General features: G+C 39.7%; 1 protein-coding gene across 1 annotated transcript in view; it reads right to left on the bottom strand.

The window, feature by feature from the left end:
• The window catches only part of LOC149847892 (uncharacterized), a 66,456-nt gene that overhangs the window by 29,918 nt on the left and 18,474 nt on the right, over positions 1-18,064 (bottom strand). Inside the window, exon 11 of the mRNA XM_090009697.1 lies at positions 15,663-15,742. Within this exon, the coding sequence (XP_089865823.1) occupies positions 15,663-15,742 (80 nt within the window). The remainder of the gene's footprint in view (positions 1-15,662; positions 15,743-18,064) is intronic.

The following is an 18,064-nucleotide window of genomic DNA, read 5'->3' as shown; positions in this document are numbered from 1 at the left end:
GGCTTGTGCTCAACGGTTTAAAGGTATCGGAGCGTCTGAGTGGGTCGATGCAATCAAATAGAACAAAATTGATTTGTATACCTTCGTAAGATCACAAAGGTTGGGGATCTACTACTATAGTAGTAGAAAAAAAATTGGGGGTAAATACCCCCTTACATCGGAAAATTTAAATAAATGAAAAGATCAACCCACTCAGTTTTTGGGCTTACCTTGGAAAGAGTAGGTGGTACAAAACTCCGAGGACATGTGTTTCATGCTCCGAGCGGCAATGGCTCGTTGGTCCCCAGTTTTCGGAGTTCGGGGACCCGAACTACCAAATGTGTCGTAAGTGGTAGTTTCACGTTCTTCTGCAAAAGTCAGGGATGCATCCTGTTTTAGTTTTGGGCCTTTAAGAGGTTCTCTCGGTCACTGACCACTCCCTTAAGATTATAATTTCAGTTAGAATGTTCGGGTTATTAAAACACCAATGAATAATGAACCCCCGAATGTTGTCTTCTGTTACGGTTGTCTTGGCCCGCGTGTACCCGCAGGATAATTAAAGAAAAACATTAACTTAGAACATCTTAGGTATCACATTTGAGTGGGGAGTGACAGGTTTGCAATTTTATACCTAAAGAGTTACTTTTGAAATGTGGTCATTTACTTTTAGCATGCAATGGAATATGTGGCTGTAAGATATTTAAACTCTGCTAATGCTTTGACCTGTTAGTTAGTTTTTATAAATTGTTGTTGTCATAATGTAGATCATTTACTTGTTCTTGTATATACTGAAAATCACACACGGCACACACATCATATACTTGACACATGATATACCTGCAAGAAAAATTACAGTATTTCTTACTTAGACAGTTGTAGTCTAATTCCTATAAATTTACCATTTTTCAGGTGAAGAATAGAGTTTATGAACGGCTGCGAGATGAGGCTTCGATCGGGATTTGATTTACTGTTCTCGGGATAGATTGATTTCCTCTTGATATAACTCTGATGTCATTATTTATTTGGAATAAAATAAATGTGGTTGCTTGATCACTCCTGTAATGCGCCTGAATGCTTAACCCAATGAAGTGGTTGGTTCTACTGTTATAAAAAAAATCTTCTAAAAATTTGGGTTAAATTTCGGGGCATTACAGTTATGGTATGAGAGCCTGAAAACAATAAATAAAAGATCACGATCGTGCAACACCCTGCAAGCGCTCTGTGAGTATATTTTATTGTTATTGTTTATGTTACTTGCATGTTCTTTTAAAGTGTCTATAAGTATAGATATATACAAGTAATAATGGTAGAAGAACTAAAATTCATAGATAGTAAAAATGTGTGTTGTATTGAAAATTTTACTAGATGTATGAACGAGCAAACGCTAGTACGAGCGCAGGCAATGAATGGCAGTAGCAGAGGGGTTTCGTGATGAAAACTCTCAGTAATCTGGCTCAGACAATGAACACACAAATGCGCAACCAGACGGAACTAGTTGTGGCCGTCAGCAGAAAGCACAATGTTGGCGCAATCACATACGAGAAATTCCTTAAGTTGAATCCGCCAACTTTTTTCGGAAAGGCTGACCCAGAGTTATCCGAGAGTTGGATCGCGGAGACGGAGCGAGCTTTTCGGGTTCTGCCTGTTCCCGAGGATAGGCAGACAGACTTCGGTACCTACCACTTAACGGAAGATGCACAGAAGTGGTGGGATACAGCCCAGACAGTCCATTTTGCCGGGATGGATCCTATCCCATGGGAGGTTTTCAAGGAAGCATTCTTAGAGACATATTCCCCCCAGCATGCTCGCGAACAGAAGCAGCAGGAATTCCTAGAGTTGGCCCAAAGAAACATGAGTGTAGTGGATTACACTACGAAATTTCGGAGCCTGGACCGATACTACCCGAATTTGTTCACCAATGATAAGGCCAGGGCGACCAAGTATGTCCGGGAACTCAAGGACGGATTACAATCCCGAGTGATGACTAGTCTGTCATCCACCCTCGCGTTGGCATTTGAAGCGGCCACTAAGCTGAACGAAGATTTGGAGCGATTCAGGAAGGATCAGAAGGGCACATCGTGGAAGCAGAGAGCCAGCCCGCAGCAGCACCAGGGTGGCAAGAAGCACCAACCACCTCACAAGAAGCAGAGGTGCAATGGTGGTGATCGTCCTCCGCAGCACCAGGGACAGAATCGGGCTTGCCCAAAGTGCAACTAGTTCCATAACGAGCAACCTTGCCCCAGGGACACCGGTGCATGTCTTTACTGTGGCAAAATGGGTCATTATGCCAGCCAGTGCCATAAGAAGACGACGAACATGCAGAGGAGGAACGCCAGAGGAGGGCATCAGTAGCAGCAACCACCTATGCAACAGCTGGCACCGTAGCAGAATACACAAAAGAGGGTGCCGAGACGAGTATATGTGACTATTGCAGAGGAACTGGAAATAGGAGACTTGGTGCAAGGTACGGTAATTGTCGATGGTCATGTTGCACTTATTCTTTTTTATTGTGGTGCTACAAATTTATTTATATCCGTAGAGTTTGCTAAACTTTTAGGTGCGCATACTGAAACCGTGAAACACGTATTAGACATGTACAATCCTATAGGATATAATTCAATATGTGTAAACTACATCCCTAATGTAACAATTGTGTTAGAGGGGCAAAATTTACCTGATAACCTAATCCTGCTCGATATGACTGAATATGATGTCATATTGGGGATGAATTGGTTATATAAACATTATGCCAATGTTCTCTGCTACCAAGGGAAAGTGGTATTGTCCCGACCAGGATTGTCGAAGGTTGATTTTAGGCTCTCCAGACCTACGGTGAAGGCCCAAACTGTATCGGTACTAAAGGCTCAGAAGTATATGCGGCAAGGGTGTTGAGCATTCCTAGTGTATGTATTTTCCTACGAGCCGAAAGTCACACCACTAGAAGAACTTGTAATGGTTCGTGAATTTCCGGATGAGTTGTTAGACTACCTTCACAGCGTGAGGTGGATTTTCACATTGAGTTAGTGCCTGGGACGACACCGATCTCGAAGGCGCCCTATCGTATGGCCCCAGCGAAGTTGGAAGAACTGAAGAAACAACTCCAGGAGTTGATAGAGTAAGGCTTCATTAGACCTAGCGTATCACCATGGGGAGTACCAGTTCTCTTCGTAAAGAAGAAAGATGGGTCTATGAGGTTGTGCATAGACTATCGAATGCTAAATATCCCCTACCTCGCATCGAAGACTTGTTTGATCAGCTGCAAAAGGCTACAGTGTTTTCAAAAATCGATCTCAGATCTGGATATCACCAACTCAGGATCAAGGACGACGATATTCCCAAGACAGCCTTCAGAACAAGGTACGGTCACTACGAGTTCGTAGTTATGCCATTCGAACTGACAAAGGCTCCCGTCGCATTCATGGATCTGATGAATCGGGTATTCAGAGCGTACTTGGATACTTTCGTGATCATCTTTATCGATGATATACTTATATACTCTGAAAGCATAGAGCAACATCAAGATCATTTGAGGATTGTATTGGAGACTCTCAAGAAACACCAATTGTTCGCAAAATTCTCCGTGTAAATTCTGGCTCGACAAGGTTATGTTCTTAGGTCATGTTATATCGCGAGATAGAGTATCGGTGGACCCGGCTAAGGTTGAAGCCTTATTAAATTGGGGTCAACCAAAGAATATCAGCGATATCAGGAGTTTTCTCGACTTGGCAGGCTACTATAGAAGATTTATTTAGGACTTTTCATAGATTGCCATGCCCATGACCAAGCTCTTGAGGAAAGGAATTAAGTTCGAATGGACGAATAAGTGTGAGAGTTTCCAAATCTTAAAGAAGAAGCTTACCACCGCCCTAGTATTGTCCTTACCATCAAGTCATGGTGGTTTTGTGGTATATTCAGACGCATCAGGTACAAGATTGGGATGTGTCTTAATGCAGAATGGCAAGGTGATAGCATATGCCTCATGTCAACTAAAGATTCATGAGCGAAACTATCCAACTCATGATCTCGAATTGGCAGCCGTACTGTTCGCTTTGAAGATATGGCGACATTACCTGTATGGAGAACAGTTCGAAGTGTTTACTGATCATAAAAGTCTCAAGTATCTGTTCTTCCAGAAGGAGTTGAATATGTGACAACGGCGATGGTTGGAGTTTATAAAGGATTACGACTTTACCATTTTCTATCACCCAAGGAAGGCAAATGTCGTAGCCGATTCTCTCAGTCGCAAAGTTGGCTGCAGTTTGTCCAGTCTAGTGACAAAATGGTGGAATTTGGTGGAAGAATTCATTGAATGGAAGTCGTTCGCAGATGACAAAGGAAGTATCAAGCTATCCAACTTATCTGCTCATCCTAAGATCCTCAGAAAGATTATTGAGGGTCATAAGGAAGATCCCCGGTACGAGAAGCTCAAGTCACTGGCTCAGCAAGAAAATTCACACATCTCACTCAAAGAATATGTCAGTATCTGGATGCAGAAGCGACTTTGGGTCCCGAATGACCCCAAGTTGAAAGAAGAACTATTGGGAGAAGCACATAAGTCCAAGTACACGATACACCCGGGGAGTACAAAAATGTTTAAAGATTTACAACGGGGGTATTGGTGGAACGGAATGAAACGTGAGGTCGCAAGTTATGTCTCGAAGTGTCTGACTTGTCAACATGTCAAGATTGAACATCAGAAGCCTGGCAGAATGATGCAGCAAATGGAGATTCCACAGTGGAAATGGAAAGAAATCACCATGGACTTTGTGGTGGGTTTGCCCAAAACACGAAAACAACATGACACTATATGGGTAATAGTGGACCGACTCACCAAATCGGCTCACTTCTTACCCATACGGATAAATCAATCCCTCGAGAGTCTAGTAGATTTATACATCAGAGAGTTTGTTCGACTACATGGAATACACATCTCTATTATATCAGATCGAGATTCTCGGTTCACTTCTCGATTTTGGGGCCAGTTGCAATAGGCCTTGGGTACAAAGTTGAAGTTGAGTACCGCTTTTCATCCCTAGACTGACGAACAGTCAAAGAGGACTATCCAGACTCTAGAAGATATGTTGTGAGTCTGTATGCTGGATTGGAAAAGCGAATGGGATAAGCATATAGTTTTGGCCGAATATACCTAATAATAACAATTACCATGCGAGCATCGACATGGCTCCTTTCGAAGCTCTGTATGGGCGACCTTACAGATCGCCTGTGTATTGGGATGAGGTTGGTGAACGCTTGATGGAATCACCAATCGTGTTGCAGCATTATACCTAACAGATCAAGATGATCAGAGATAGACTACTATCAACCCAGAGTCGGCAAAAGAGTTATGCGGATTAGAGGAGCAGAGAGCTCACATTTGAAGTAGAAGATGAGGTCTTCGTGAAGGTATCACCCACCAAAAGTGTGTTTCGATTTGGTAAGAAGAGAAAATTGAGCCCTAGGTACGTGGGACCCTTCAAGGTTTTGGAGCGGATTAGAGAAACGAACTATCGTGTAGCTCTACCACCCCAGTATGCTCATATCCATAACGTATTTCATGTGTCTATGCTGAGGAAGTATCTTCAAGATCCATCACATGTCATCCAGTATGAGGACGTGGACATACGTGAAGATCTAACAATGGAAGAAAAGTCAGTAGAAATATTGGAGCGAAGCGAGCGAGACTTGAGATCAAAGACCATCCCTCTCGTCAAAGTGAGATGGCAACAACATGGCATTGATGAAAGCTAGTGGGAACCTGAGGCCATTATACGGGAGAAGTACCCCAATCTTTTTGAGTAAGCCCTTTCAGGTAAATTTCGAGGACAAAATTTTTTTTAAGGGGAAAGGATATAATATCCTCAAATTTTATTTATTTATTTACTTGAAATTTATCATAAAATAAAATGTATTTTTCTGAATTGGGCCTGGGATACGCGTTTCGGATCCAAGATCCATAAAGGGTCCATATAACCGTATAAGATATATATATATATAGTAGAAAAAAAATCTAACTCTAGGATGTATAGTTGGATCCATTTGGACCCAACTTGCGAATCCACATCGCAAGGAAGAGACGCGGACCCAACTCGAGGTTGGATCCCAAGTCTCGGATCCAGACCTGGGTCGCGCCTCATGTAACGAACCAGTTTAAAAACGAAGGGTTCATTTCTGAAACCTAACATAGCGTAGAGGTGAGGAGGCTGAGGAAGTGGGATGCGCAGCCGCCGAGTAAAGGGGAGGATAACAGATCCCCTTCTGATTTTCGTGGCTCCCTTCTATATCTCACCTCCTTCCCTTCCTATTTAGCCGAACTCTCTCTCTCTCTCTCTCTCTCTCTCTCTCTCTGTGTGTGTGTGTCGCGTTGTAACGCCCCAAAATCGTGGACTTGAAACCTTTTATGAAAAAGGTTGAAAGCTTTGAAATCAATCATTTATCAGAATTTAAAACAGAAGTTCAGCGAAAGATCAAGTTCAAAACAGCAAGTCCCTAGACCTTGGGCTCATTACAACACAAAAGCAAACGCCCCTTATAAACCGATTTGTAATTCAAATACATATTTTATTGAAATGAAAAGAAGAACCATGTTTTGGTAATACAGTTTTAGAAATCCAGAGTTCTAATCAAAAGAGATGCTTTCAAAGAAACTTTATACCAAATCTATCAAAAGGGTCCCCAGTAGCACAACGTCAGAAAAGGGCATCGCCTTGAATGCATCGTGTCATCGCAAGCTGTATAACCTGTTTACCATCTGCCCATGAAATGGGTCAGTCTCACAACAGACTAGTAGGGGTGCAAAGGACAAAAAAGAACAAAGGCTACAATAAGCAAGATAAACGCCAGATCAAGCAGGAAAAGCAAAACTAGCAGATCTAACCAAAGGTGATGTGGAGTAAGCAAAGCTCTAGTAAAGCAAACAGCTACGTACAAGAGCAAAAAGGATAATAATGCTAAACAAGCAACTATAACGATCCCACAGATTCTAAAGGTGAAGAGTAACTAACTCTATCCCACAGTCAAGCAAAGCAATTGCATAAGACAAGTATTCATAACAACGTTTGTAATACACACAAATACCATTATATGGTTCTGTCTATCGGCAAGTAGCTATGATACGCAATCATGTAGCAGTTATATCACAATATGCAATAACTAGCATAATGTTAGTATAATAAGTAATTGACTAGTATGAGAAGCTAGTCATTACATAGCAGAACTGCGCAAGCAGTTTAACCAACTAGAGTAACGCCTCGACAGGCGTACATAGCTCAACGATTAGCGTACCGAACTACCGAGCTAACAAGCAAGCAAGCAATGCACGTCACAACATGCATATCTCATTATCATGTGTATAAGTTATATCTTGTCTCATTATTAAGCAGGCCGTTGTGGGTACGCACAAGGCAAAATATAAAAACAGACGGGATCGATTCGGAGGTCCATTATGCTATGTATTTTATTATACCCCGAATGACTGACTGAGTCCGTTTCCTAAGGGGACGACCAGTGACCAAGAGAGTAAATCCCCAAAGGCAAACAAAGGCCCAATGGATGCGCATCTGAACTTCTGCAGAAGTGGCCTGAAGGATTTTCCCTAACCTCCGATGACTGGGGAAGGTCGGATCTTTGCCCGAGATTGCCATTAATGACTGACCATCGGTGTTTTGTATCATCCATCCTCTCTCTTGATGAACCGTCCCGAATGAGCACGACGGAGGGTTTCTTAATCGTCGTCTCATTCTACATGCTCTGGTCTTTCAACCCAATCGAGCATCTTGCCTGTGAAGGCGCTCTGATTTTTTATTCCACGGTCGTTACTCTCTCTCTCTCTCTCTCTCTCTCTCTCCGTCGTCCGACCTTCTCTCTTTCTCCCTCTCGCTCCCTGCGTTCGACCGCCATCGTCGACGACCTTCCAGAGGAGCAAGAGTGGTCGGTTGCACCTCCAACGATGGCGTCTCAGAGGAGAACCACCGAACCGGTAGGTTTTTCTCTTTTTTTTCTTTATTGTATTTTGTGGATCGAGCGTGGTGTGTGGGTTGTCGTAAACCCCAAATCGACAGATTTGGGGATTTCGGCTGTCGTGAATCTCTATTCTATAATCGAAAAAAAAAAGGTATGTTTCCTGTGGCTTTTCTATAGTGATAGCCTTTGTTCGATTGTGTGGGTGGGAGACCGAGAATCCGACTGGAAACAGAGGGATTCTCGGACTCATAGTGTCGGCAATCGCGCCACCCGGGGTTGCCGTGAATAGCAAAACTAAATTGTTTTTTTCTTTTGGGGGTTTCAGATTTCTGTTAAGAAGGTGGGGTTCGTGGGTTGTCGAAAACCCCAAATCGATCGATTTGGGGAATTCCGACTGCCATGGCCTATGAAGAAAAAAAAGAGGTGTCCATTGATGAGTTCGGTTTTCCGAAAGAGGGCATTCTGTTTTTTGTTAGGGGCAGATGCCTAGAAATCGTGGAGCCGGGATTTCCCGATTTCCTTTAGTTGTGGTCTTCGGCTGAATATGTTTTTTTGTTGACAGGCCTAGTGGTAGCCGATCTGCATTGGTGATTCCTTCATTTTGTTTTTATATGCACGTTGTATCTGATCAGGCTGTTATTGTTGTCTGTGCATTTAAGATTTGCTCTGTGAAATACAACATGCTTAATTTAGTTCTGGTTACAGTTGAATTTTGTATGTTGTTGCATTGACTCTGCTAAAACTTGAAATTTCATTAACTTCACTCAGCATGGTCTATTTTTTTTTTTTTTTGTGCAACTGAATTGCAGTATATCTTGTGCATGCATACAAACTAGGGTATTACAACCCATATTTTTTTGTCCGGCATAACACAGCCGCAGAATCTCGATTCTGCGCATGTGTTATGTACCAAGCTGTTATAATTGCATGATCTGTGTTGGAAAAAAATCTGTATGTAAGTGTTAAGCTAAATGATTCTGTACTAAAGATATGGACTAGGGTACATGCCTATATACATCGCCTATTAGTTAGGCGTTGTGTTCACTGTTTTAATTTTTCTATATTAGAAGAAGAAGCAATGCACTGATTATACCTGAATGTTGTAAATGACTTGCAATTTCTTACTATCAGATTAATCCCTAATGAATGCATGCCTAAATCTTGTGCAATCTCTTTTGAGTTTTTTTTTGGGCAACGGATGGCTGATCCATGCTTGAGTTTGTGTATGCCTTTTTCTCTTCTTGCATCAGATTAGTCGAGTGGTCCTCATATGAAAATGTAGTAGGAACAATGGTAGTCTTAGGTAAATTATTTTCATTTGTGGCATAGAGAGCAAATTGTTGATATTGTAAAACGTGAGACTCCACAACAGTGGTTTGAATTGCCAAGCTAAGGTGAGAGGGTCCACAGTGACCATTGCGTTAATAAGTGGAACACACATATATATTGAAGTATAATTTTTCTGCCTGACTGGTTTAAAGCTATGTCACAGGGATTCGGCTAGCAGGGTGCCGCACCCGCGTCGACGCGACTCGACGCGGGTGCGGGTGCGAGTGCGGCACCGGGTGCGGTCAACCCGATCCTGGGTGCGTTGACCGCACCCAGGATCATTTAGGTACATTTTTTTTTGGATTTTTTTTTAAAGTTTGCCCAAATGGGCTGCGAATTTTTTTTAAAAAAAAATTATGCTGACAGCAGCTGTCTGTCAGCTGCTGACAGCTGTAGCAGTTGTTCTGTCAGCTGCTGACAGCTGCGAAATTTGAAAAAACCCGTGTGTTCTCCCGACCCCCTATATATATATATATATATATATATATATATATATATATATATATTACATTTTTGCCCCTGCCGCACCCCCGCACCCGGGTTTTTTGGAAATGCCGAATCCCCGCACCCACGCCCGCGCCCGCACCCATGTGACATAGGTTTAAAGGTACCGGGGCTTGTGCTCGACGGTTTAAAGGTACTGGAGCGTCTGAGTGCAATCAAATAGAACAAAACTGGTTTGTATACCTTTGTAAGATTACAAAGGTTAGGGATCTACTACTATAGTAGTAGTAAATTTTTTTTTTTGGGAAATACCCATGTACATCGGGAAATTTAAATAAATAAAAAGATCAACTCACTCAGTTTTTTAGCTTACTTTGGAGAGGGTAGGTGGTACACAAATCCAGGGACGTGTTTCATGTTCCGAGTGGCAATGGTTCATTGATCCCCAGTTCTCGGAGTTAGGGGACCCGGACTACCAAATGTGTCATACATGGTAGCTTCACGTTCTTCTGCACAAGTTAGGGATGCATCCTGTTTTGGTTTTGGGCCTTTAAGAGGTTTTCTCGATCACTGACCGCTCCCTTAGGATTATAGTTTCAGTTAGAATGTTCGGGTTAATAAAACACTAATGAATAATGATCCTCCGAATGTTCTCTTCTGTTACGGTTGCCTTGGCTCGCGTTCTCTTCTGTTACGGTTGCCTTGGCCCGCATGTACCCACGGGATAATTAAAGAAAAACATTAACTTAGAACATTTTAGGTATCACATTTGAATGGGGAGTGACAGGTTTGCAATTTTATACCAAAAAAAGTTACTTTTGAAATGTGGTCATTTACTTTTAGCATGCAATGGAATCTGTGGCTATAAGATATTTAAATTTTGTTAATGCTTTGACCCTTTAGTTAGTTTTTATAAACAGTTGTTGTCATAGTGTAGATCCTTTATTTATTCTTGTATATGTTGGAAATCACACAAGACACCAACATCATATACTTGACACATGATATACCTGCAAGAAAAATTACAGTATTTTCTACTTAGGCAGTTGTAGTCTAATTCCTATAAATTTACCATTTTTCAGGTGAAGAATAGAGTTTATAAGCGGTTGCGGGATGAGGGTTCGATCGGGATTTGATATATTGTTCCCGGGATAGATTGATTTCCTCTTGCTATACTAGTGCATGTCATTGAAACTCTGATGTCATTATTTATTTGGAATAAAATAAATGTGGTTGCATGATCACTCCTATAATGCGTCTGAATGCTTAACCCAATGAAATAATTGGTTCCGCTGATATATAAAAAAAAATCCTCTAAAAATTTGGGTTAAATTTTAGGGTGTTACATTAGGGCTACAGTACTTGTGACTCATAGAGACACAAAAATACCTTTTGCTGTCATATTGCTATAATATTCAATGATCTGATGCAATTGTGATTTGAATCGTTGACGTTAAATGAAGATCATGAAAATAAATATAGATAATTTCATCTACATCAGTAATTCTTTATAAGTTCTCCTTATTCTGGATACCTCTTGGCCCTTGGATTCTTTCTTGTAAGGGTGTCATTAAACTTCAAGCTTCCATTCCTCTTGTTGAGAACCAACGCCTTCCATAGTTCCATTTACTATGTTTTTACAACCTATGTAAACAAATTTTGAAAAGGTTCAAGGCGGAGACAATGAGCTTTAGTGAGTTATTTTTAGGTAAGGCATGAGCCTCATGTAAATTCAGGTCATGTCACCAGGTCAAAACAAGAGGGAAGACGAGAGAAAAGCAAGAGGCTACAACAAATATTCTCCACACCCTTTCCTCATGGGTCATGGGTTACTTTTATATCAAGATTTGAATAATTCTAAGAATAGCCCTAATTAGAATATAGAATAAAGATACCACAGAGGGGTAACAATAGAAACATAAAATACAGAAAATATTACATAAAAGAGAAGAGAACCCAAACATGTCAACCTGGATCTGGATCCAGATCCGAAATGTCACGTCTCAATAGCCTCCCTCAAGTTGTGCATGGTGACAACTAAGGACAACTTGCTCTTTAAGTACCAAAAAATGTTGCTTGTTTGGCCCCTTGGTGAACAAATCAGCTAATTGATCCTGAGTCCCAACAAATTGAGTTGTGATCTCCCCACTTTCTACTTTGTTTTTGATGAAGTGTTGATCTATCTCAATATGTTTGGTTCTTCCGTGTTGAATTGGATCAAGAGAGATCTTAATCGCACTTTGATTATCACAAAACATTATTGAACTTGGTATCTATTGGTTTATATCAAACAACAAATACCTAATCCAGGTTATTTCTAATGAAGTTGTTGTCATTGATCGGTATTCAGCCTCAGTACTGGTACGAGCCACTAACTTTTGCTTCTTAGCCTCCATGAAACTAGATTTTTTCCAATGAAAATACAATATCCAAAAACCGACCTTCTTTCATCTGGGTCTCCTGCCCAATCCGCATCTTAAAATGCCATAATGATTAACATACTCTACTTTGTCTTTCTTTTGATAACAAAATCCATCTCCAAGAGTGCCCTTTAGATATCTAAGGATCCTTTTAACAGCTTCAACATGGCTAGTGCGTGGACAATGCATGAGCTGGAAAACTTGATTTACCGCATAAACAACATCAGGACAAGTAAAAGTTAGATATTGGAGCATGCCTACAATACTCCTATACCTAGTGGGGACACCAAAAATCTTTCATTCATCACGTCCAGGTTTCTGCTGCAACACACTTGGAGTCAATATCGGCTTGTAGTCTTTCATTCCAGCCCTGGTAAGTAGGTCAACAGTATATTTATGTTGAGGCAACATCAACGCATCGTTTCACCTATCAACTTTCACACCTAGGAAATACTTGAGACTTCCCAGGCCCTTCATTTTAAATTTGCGACCCAACACCTCATTAATCTCATTAATATGCTCCTCGGAATCCCCTGCAACTATGATATCATCAACATAGATAAGTAACACAGTTATCTAACTCTAACCTTTATAAATAAAAAGGGAATGATCCATATGAGATCTGCAAAAGCCATGTTTATGGATTTCAAGTGAGAAGCTTTCAAAACGTTCTCTACACCCTTTCCTTATGGGTCGTGGGCTATGTCACATGGGTGCGGGGATTTGGCACTTCCAAAAAACCCGGGTGCGGGGGTGCAGCAAGGGCAAAAATGTAATATACATATATATATAGAAGGGGGTCGGGGGTTCCCCTGACGCGGGTCGGTGTTCAATTTTTTTTGCTGGTGTGTTTGTTTGAAGACTTGATACCCACGTTCTGCTTGTTGTGTACTTTATCTCAACGGGACAAAATTGATGAACCGAAAGAATTGGCAATCTGATCGACCCAGCCTGCTGCGTTCTGCTGACTGTCATGATTCAATCATGTCTGAAACTCCCTGGTCTTCACGAAAAAAAATATAAGCGAAAGGTTTGACGTGGTTTGTTGGAGAGAGAGTCTTCACGAGGCCTACGGCGCCACTGCCTAGGGTTCTTCAAATTTCATTTTATATACAGTTGCACACAGATGACAGCTAAAAGAAATTTATTGGATTTGACATGTGGAAAAGAGAGGTCTACACAAGGCTACGGCTAGAGCACCCATCTCGTCAGGAGAAAAGTGAATACTAATAGCCACCAAGGCTCTACCACCACCATTATCATTTATTATGGAGAGAGAAAATCCTTGACGAAAAAGGATCTGGTTGGTTGAAGCATAAAGACTTCAAAAGGCTCTTGAATTTTGGTTTTAATTTTTGAGGAAGTTGGATCATCATTTCCAAGTTAAGAGTATGTTTTCCAACGCTGTGAATTAATTGTTTGGAGGCAGGAATAGCATGGGATGCCAACAAAGCTCGTCAGATGTTGTGGACACAAGTGCCCCTTTATAAAACAAGAGCAGCAGCAACAAGCAGCTGTCAGCAGATTTTTTTTTTAAATTCTGCAGCACATTTCGTAGGGCAAATTTTTTTTAAAAAAAATCCAAACAAAAATGGACCAAAATGACCCTGGGTGCGGTCAACGCACCCAGGATCGGGTTGACTGCACCCGCGTCGATTGGCGTCGACGCGGGTGCAGCACCCTGCTAGCCGAATCCCTGTGACATAGGTCGTGGGTTACTTTTATATCAAGATTGGAATACACTCCAAGAATACCCCTAATTAGAATACAAAAATAAAGATACAGGAGTAACAATAGAAACATAAAATACAGGAAACATTACATAAAGGAGAAGAGAACCAAAACACATCAATCTGGATTTGGATCTAATCTGGATCCAGATCCAGAATGTCACGTCTCAATACCTCAATCTTTATTTTCTTCTCTTCTAAAAATCTTTTTTTATAAGTAAATAAATCAATGAACAATACACAAAAAAATTGAAAAGGAACTTAGTTGACAAGAAAGCTACAAAGAGTCCTTCATATTAGATTTGCTAAGAGTGTTTGTCATAAATCAACAGTTTAGTCCATGTTTACATGAAGTCTGCTTGTTTTAATAACAAATAGCAACTCCATATCCATCAATTTGATGAAATAAGAAACAAATAATGAACATGTTTGGTCTGCAGGGCTTCTCAATATGAGCAAGCCACAATACATTGAGCGTTGTCATAGATATCTAAATGGAAAATGGAAGGGAATTCAGGCTGTGTACAGCCCGTGCTATAGTGACATGAGATGGCAATAGTCCAGTCAATGTTTTAAGATATATCATAATAAATGCAGATCTAGTAAACAAACCATGTGAAAAAACATTAAAGCAGTGAATTAATTAAGTTTACTTTAAACAGAAGAATAACCAAGACAAGTTAGATAAACTTTTCTGTACACAATAAACAGCAATTAGCTGTCTTGACTATTAATGCAACTGCCAGATGAAATGAAATTTGTCTTGCATTGAATGCAAGAGAAGTCAAACAATTGACACCACCACACAAAAGTACAGGATGCACCACGCTAATATATGTCACATGGAGGATGCAAGAAAGGAACAGATATGACACAGATACGCTTGGTAAGACACGGCAGTTTCATAAATTAGGACTTCTAAACATAAAGCAATAAAACATCAATATCTCTCAAGTGCAAACTCTTGAACAACAATTCTAAATCACTACAACTGTAAACAAAAAATAAAACTATGTTGAAATTCAAATGTAATGAAATCGATGACTAATTTTAAAAGAAAAAGAATGCAAGTGAATAGAAAATAAGTAATCAAGATCATAAAAGGAAATAGAGAAAGCTAATGACATAATATGCTGATTGTGTCCAACAATGGTTTGACTGTGTCCATGAAGTGTCCTGGTGTGTTTGGGTGTCATCTTGTGTCAATACGAGTTAAGCATGTTAAGCATAGTCACATACATCGGCGATAATTTCAAAATATCGCGATATTATCGCTGTATTTTCAGCAAACGATATTATAGGTGAAATATCACCAATTTGATAATATCACGATATTCTCGTGATATTATCAATTATTGTTACTGTTTTTATTTATTTTCGATATATTAAATGTGGTTTCTTCTTTATTTTGCATTTTTTACTTATTTATTTCATTATACATGCATTTCATTGTCTAAACATGATATTTTCTTACTTATTTCTGATATTTTTATATATTTTTATTTTTTTAAGCCCCGAGATTTTTCCAAGATTTATCACCAAACCTATAATATCATGAGAAATAGACTCACCGAGGCCCAAGATATAGCCAATACCAATATTTGTGACTATGATGCTAAGTGAAGTTTCCATGCGATAGACTCCAATCATGAATATGTGTTGTTACAAAAATACCACTCTGAAAACTGCAAGAGGTGTCCAGAACAAATATTTCTCGTCCATTCAACAGGTGTTCCCAACAAGCACAAGGAAACTCAACATGGCAATTTAAGTCATTAACAACAATATGACAGATGCCCACCTCAGCCAACCTCTCCGTTTAAGCTGAAAAATAGTATCAACTAGATCCAATAGCGGCACACTTGAATTTGGTGGGGTCCACTGCAAGAATAGGAGCATAAGAATGCAACAGAAAGACATCAAGACAACAAGAGAACCAGACAACATTTCCAAGGAAATAGAAAACATATTTAAAAGTAACGGAATGCAGGATGTTAATAAAGCAACATGAAAGGAATTTTCTAAGACAGTTTATCAGAGTATTTGCATTGTGACAGAAGTATCATATCCATTTCAGCCATATTCAGTATGCAACTGTAATGAAAGCAAGAAGATACAAGTAGGTGCCTCTTATGGGCTTACAAGAACTCAAGAACACAACCAACCAAAGACCACTTATGGGTCAATAAATAAACACATGCACACAAGCCACTTAAGGGCTAAAACACAAGTAAAAAATAGTCTTTATTGGGAGTTGGAGTGCTTGAAACAAGCATAAAATACAAGGGGGGGAACCCCTTATTTATACAAATGGGCAAGGCACAGAGCCATTGGGACTCTCCCCAACGGCTAGAAATAGAGCCATTGGGGAGGTCCTAATGACTCTGTTGGCTAAAGCCCATAGCTTTTGGCTAAAAGTAAATAAAACAAAATAAAAAAAAGACTGATATGCCCCTAACAGGCACAGCCTATTACAATGAAGGAAATGACAAAAATACACCTATTGGGTATAACTATTACATCAAAAGAAATATATATAATATAGCCAATTCTGATATTTGTGATTGATGTATATACACATGGCCATAAGTATATATATATATATATATATATATTAACATTCCCTCTCAAACTTACGGTGTAATCATCGAGAGTTTGTCAAGCAAAAAGTGAAACTGAGGAGAAGAGTTTTGTAAAGAAGTTGGTCAACTGAAATTCTGATGCTACATATGGCATGACAATGGTCTTCTTCTGGTACTATTCACGAATAAAGTGGCAATCCATCTCAATATGTTTGGTGTGCTCATGAAACGTGTGATTGTCAGTTACGTAGATGGCACTTTTATTATCACAGCATAACCTTGAGAACGATTGCATATTCACCCCTATGTCTTCAAATAATCTTCTCAAACACACAATTTCAGATGCTGTAATGGTCATGGCCAGGTACTCAGCTTTGGTTGACGATAATGACACATTTTGCTTCTTCTTGCATTTTTAGGACGCCAATGAGTCACCTAAAAAGACACATAAACTTGTAGTTTAGTGTCTATCATTAGGATCTTCTTCTCAATTAGAGTCAATATAAGCAATTAAATTGAGTGGGGAGGAAGAAGATAAAATAATCCCTTTAGAAACATAAATTTATAAATATCTAATGAAATGCATAACAACACTCATGTGCACAGTGATAGGAGAATGTTGAAATTGACTGGTTGTATGGATTGCATGTGAGATATCAGGTCTGGTGATGGTCAAGTATGTGAGAGCCCCAATCATTTGTAGGTAAGGAGTAAGATCATCTAGACATGTGTCATCATTTATCTTCATTTTTGTATTTATCACTTTAGGAGTGTTCACCCTTTTCACATCTGCAATTCCAGAACTATCTATGATGTCAAAAGCAAACTTGGATTGAGTTAGAAAATAGCCACAAGCAGAATATGCAACCTCAATCCCTAAAAAGTATCTAAGAAAACCTAAATCAGTCATTTCAAAGTTTTGTTTTAAACATTCTTAATAAAACTAACTCCATGTTTGTCTCCTTTAGTGATGATCATGTCGTCAATGTAGAGAAGAAGAATAACAATATATGCATCAGATCTCTTAATAAACATAGTAGTATCAATTTAACAAGAAGTAAACCTAGTTTAACCATAATAGAACTAAACCGATCATATCAGGCTTTAGGGGTTTGTTTCATACCATAAAGAGCTTTCCTTAAGTGAAGACCTTTCCAATAGAAACCTCATATCCAGGTGGTGAATCCATATAAACTTCTTCCTTCAATTCTCCATTGAGGAAGGCATTCTTAACACCCATTTGATAAATGGGCGAACATTTAATGGCAGCTACAATTATAAGGGTTCTAACGGAAGTCATTCTAGCTACTGGAGCAAAAGTTTCATTATAATCTATTTCATACTCCTGAGAGTAACCTATGGTCACTACTCTAGCTTTATGTCTCTCTAAAGTTCCATCATTCTTGGTTTTAATTTTAAACAACCATCGGTCTCATCTACACTCAATCGTCTTCTTTCCATGAGAAAGATTTTAATATCTCAGATTTTGGACTTTTCAAAGGCTCGTATTTCAGCATTCATAGCACTCATCTATTAAGGATAATTCTTGGCCTGGTTGTATGAGGAGGGTTCAAAGTAAGAAAATATTTTGGCTAGACAAGCCCTATATTGAGGAATAAAA

The sequence above is a fragment of the Nuphar pumila genome, chromosome 1 (assembly GCF_984573655.1).
Source record: "Nuphar pumila chromosome 1, dmNupPumi1.hap1.1, whole genome shotgun sequence".
NCBI classification, from domain to species: domain Eukaryota; kingdom Viridiplantae; phylum Streptophyta; class Magnoliopsida; order Nymphaeales; family Nymphaeaceae; genus Nuphar; species Nuphar pumila.
The sequence above is the reverse complement of the archived record's forward strand: the minus strand, read 5'-3'. Positions and strand labels throughout refer to the sequence as shown.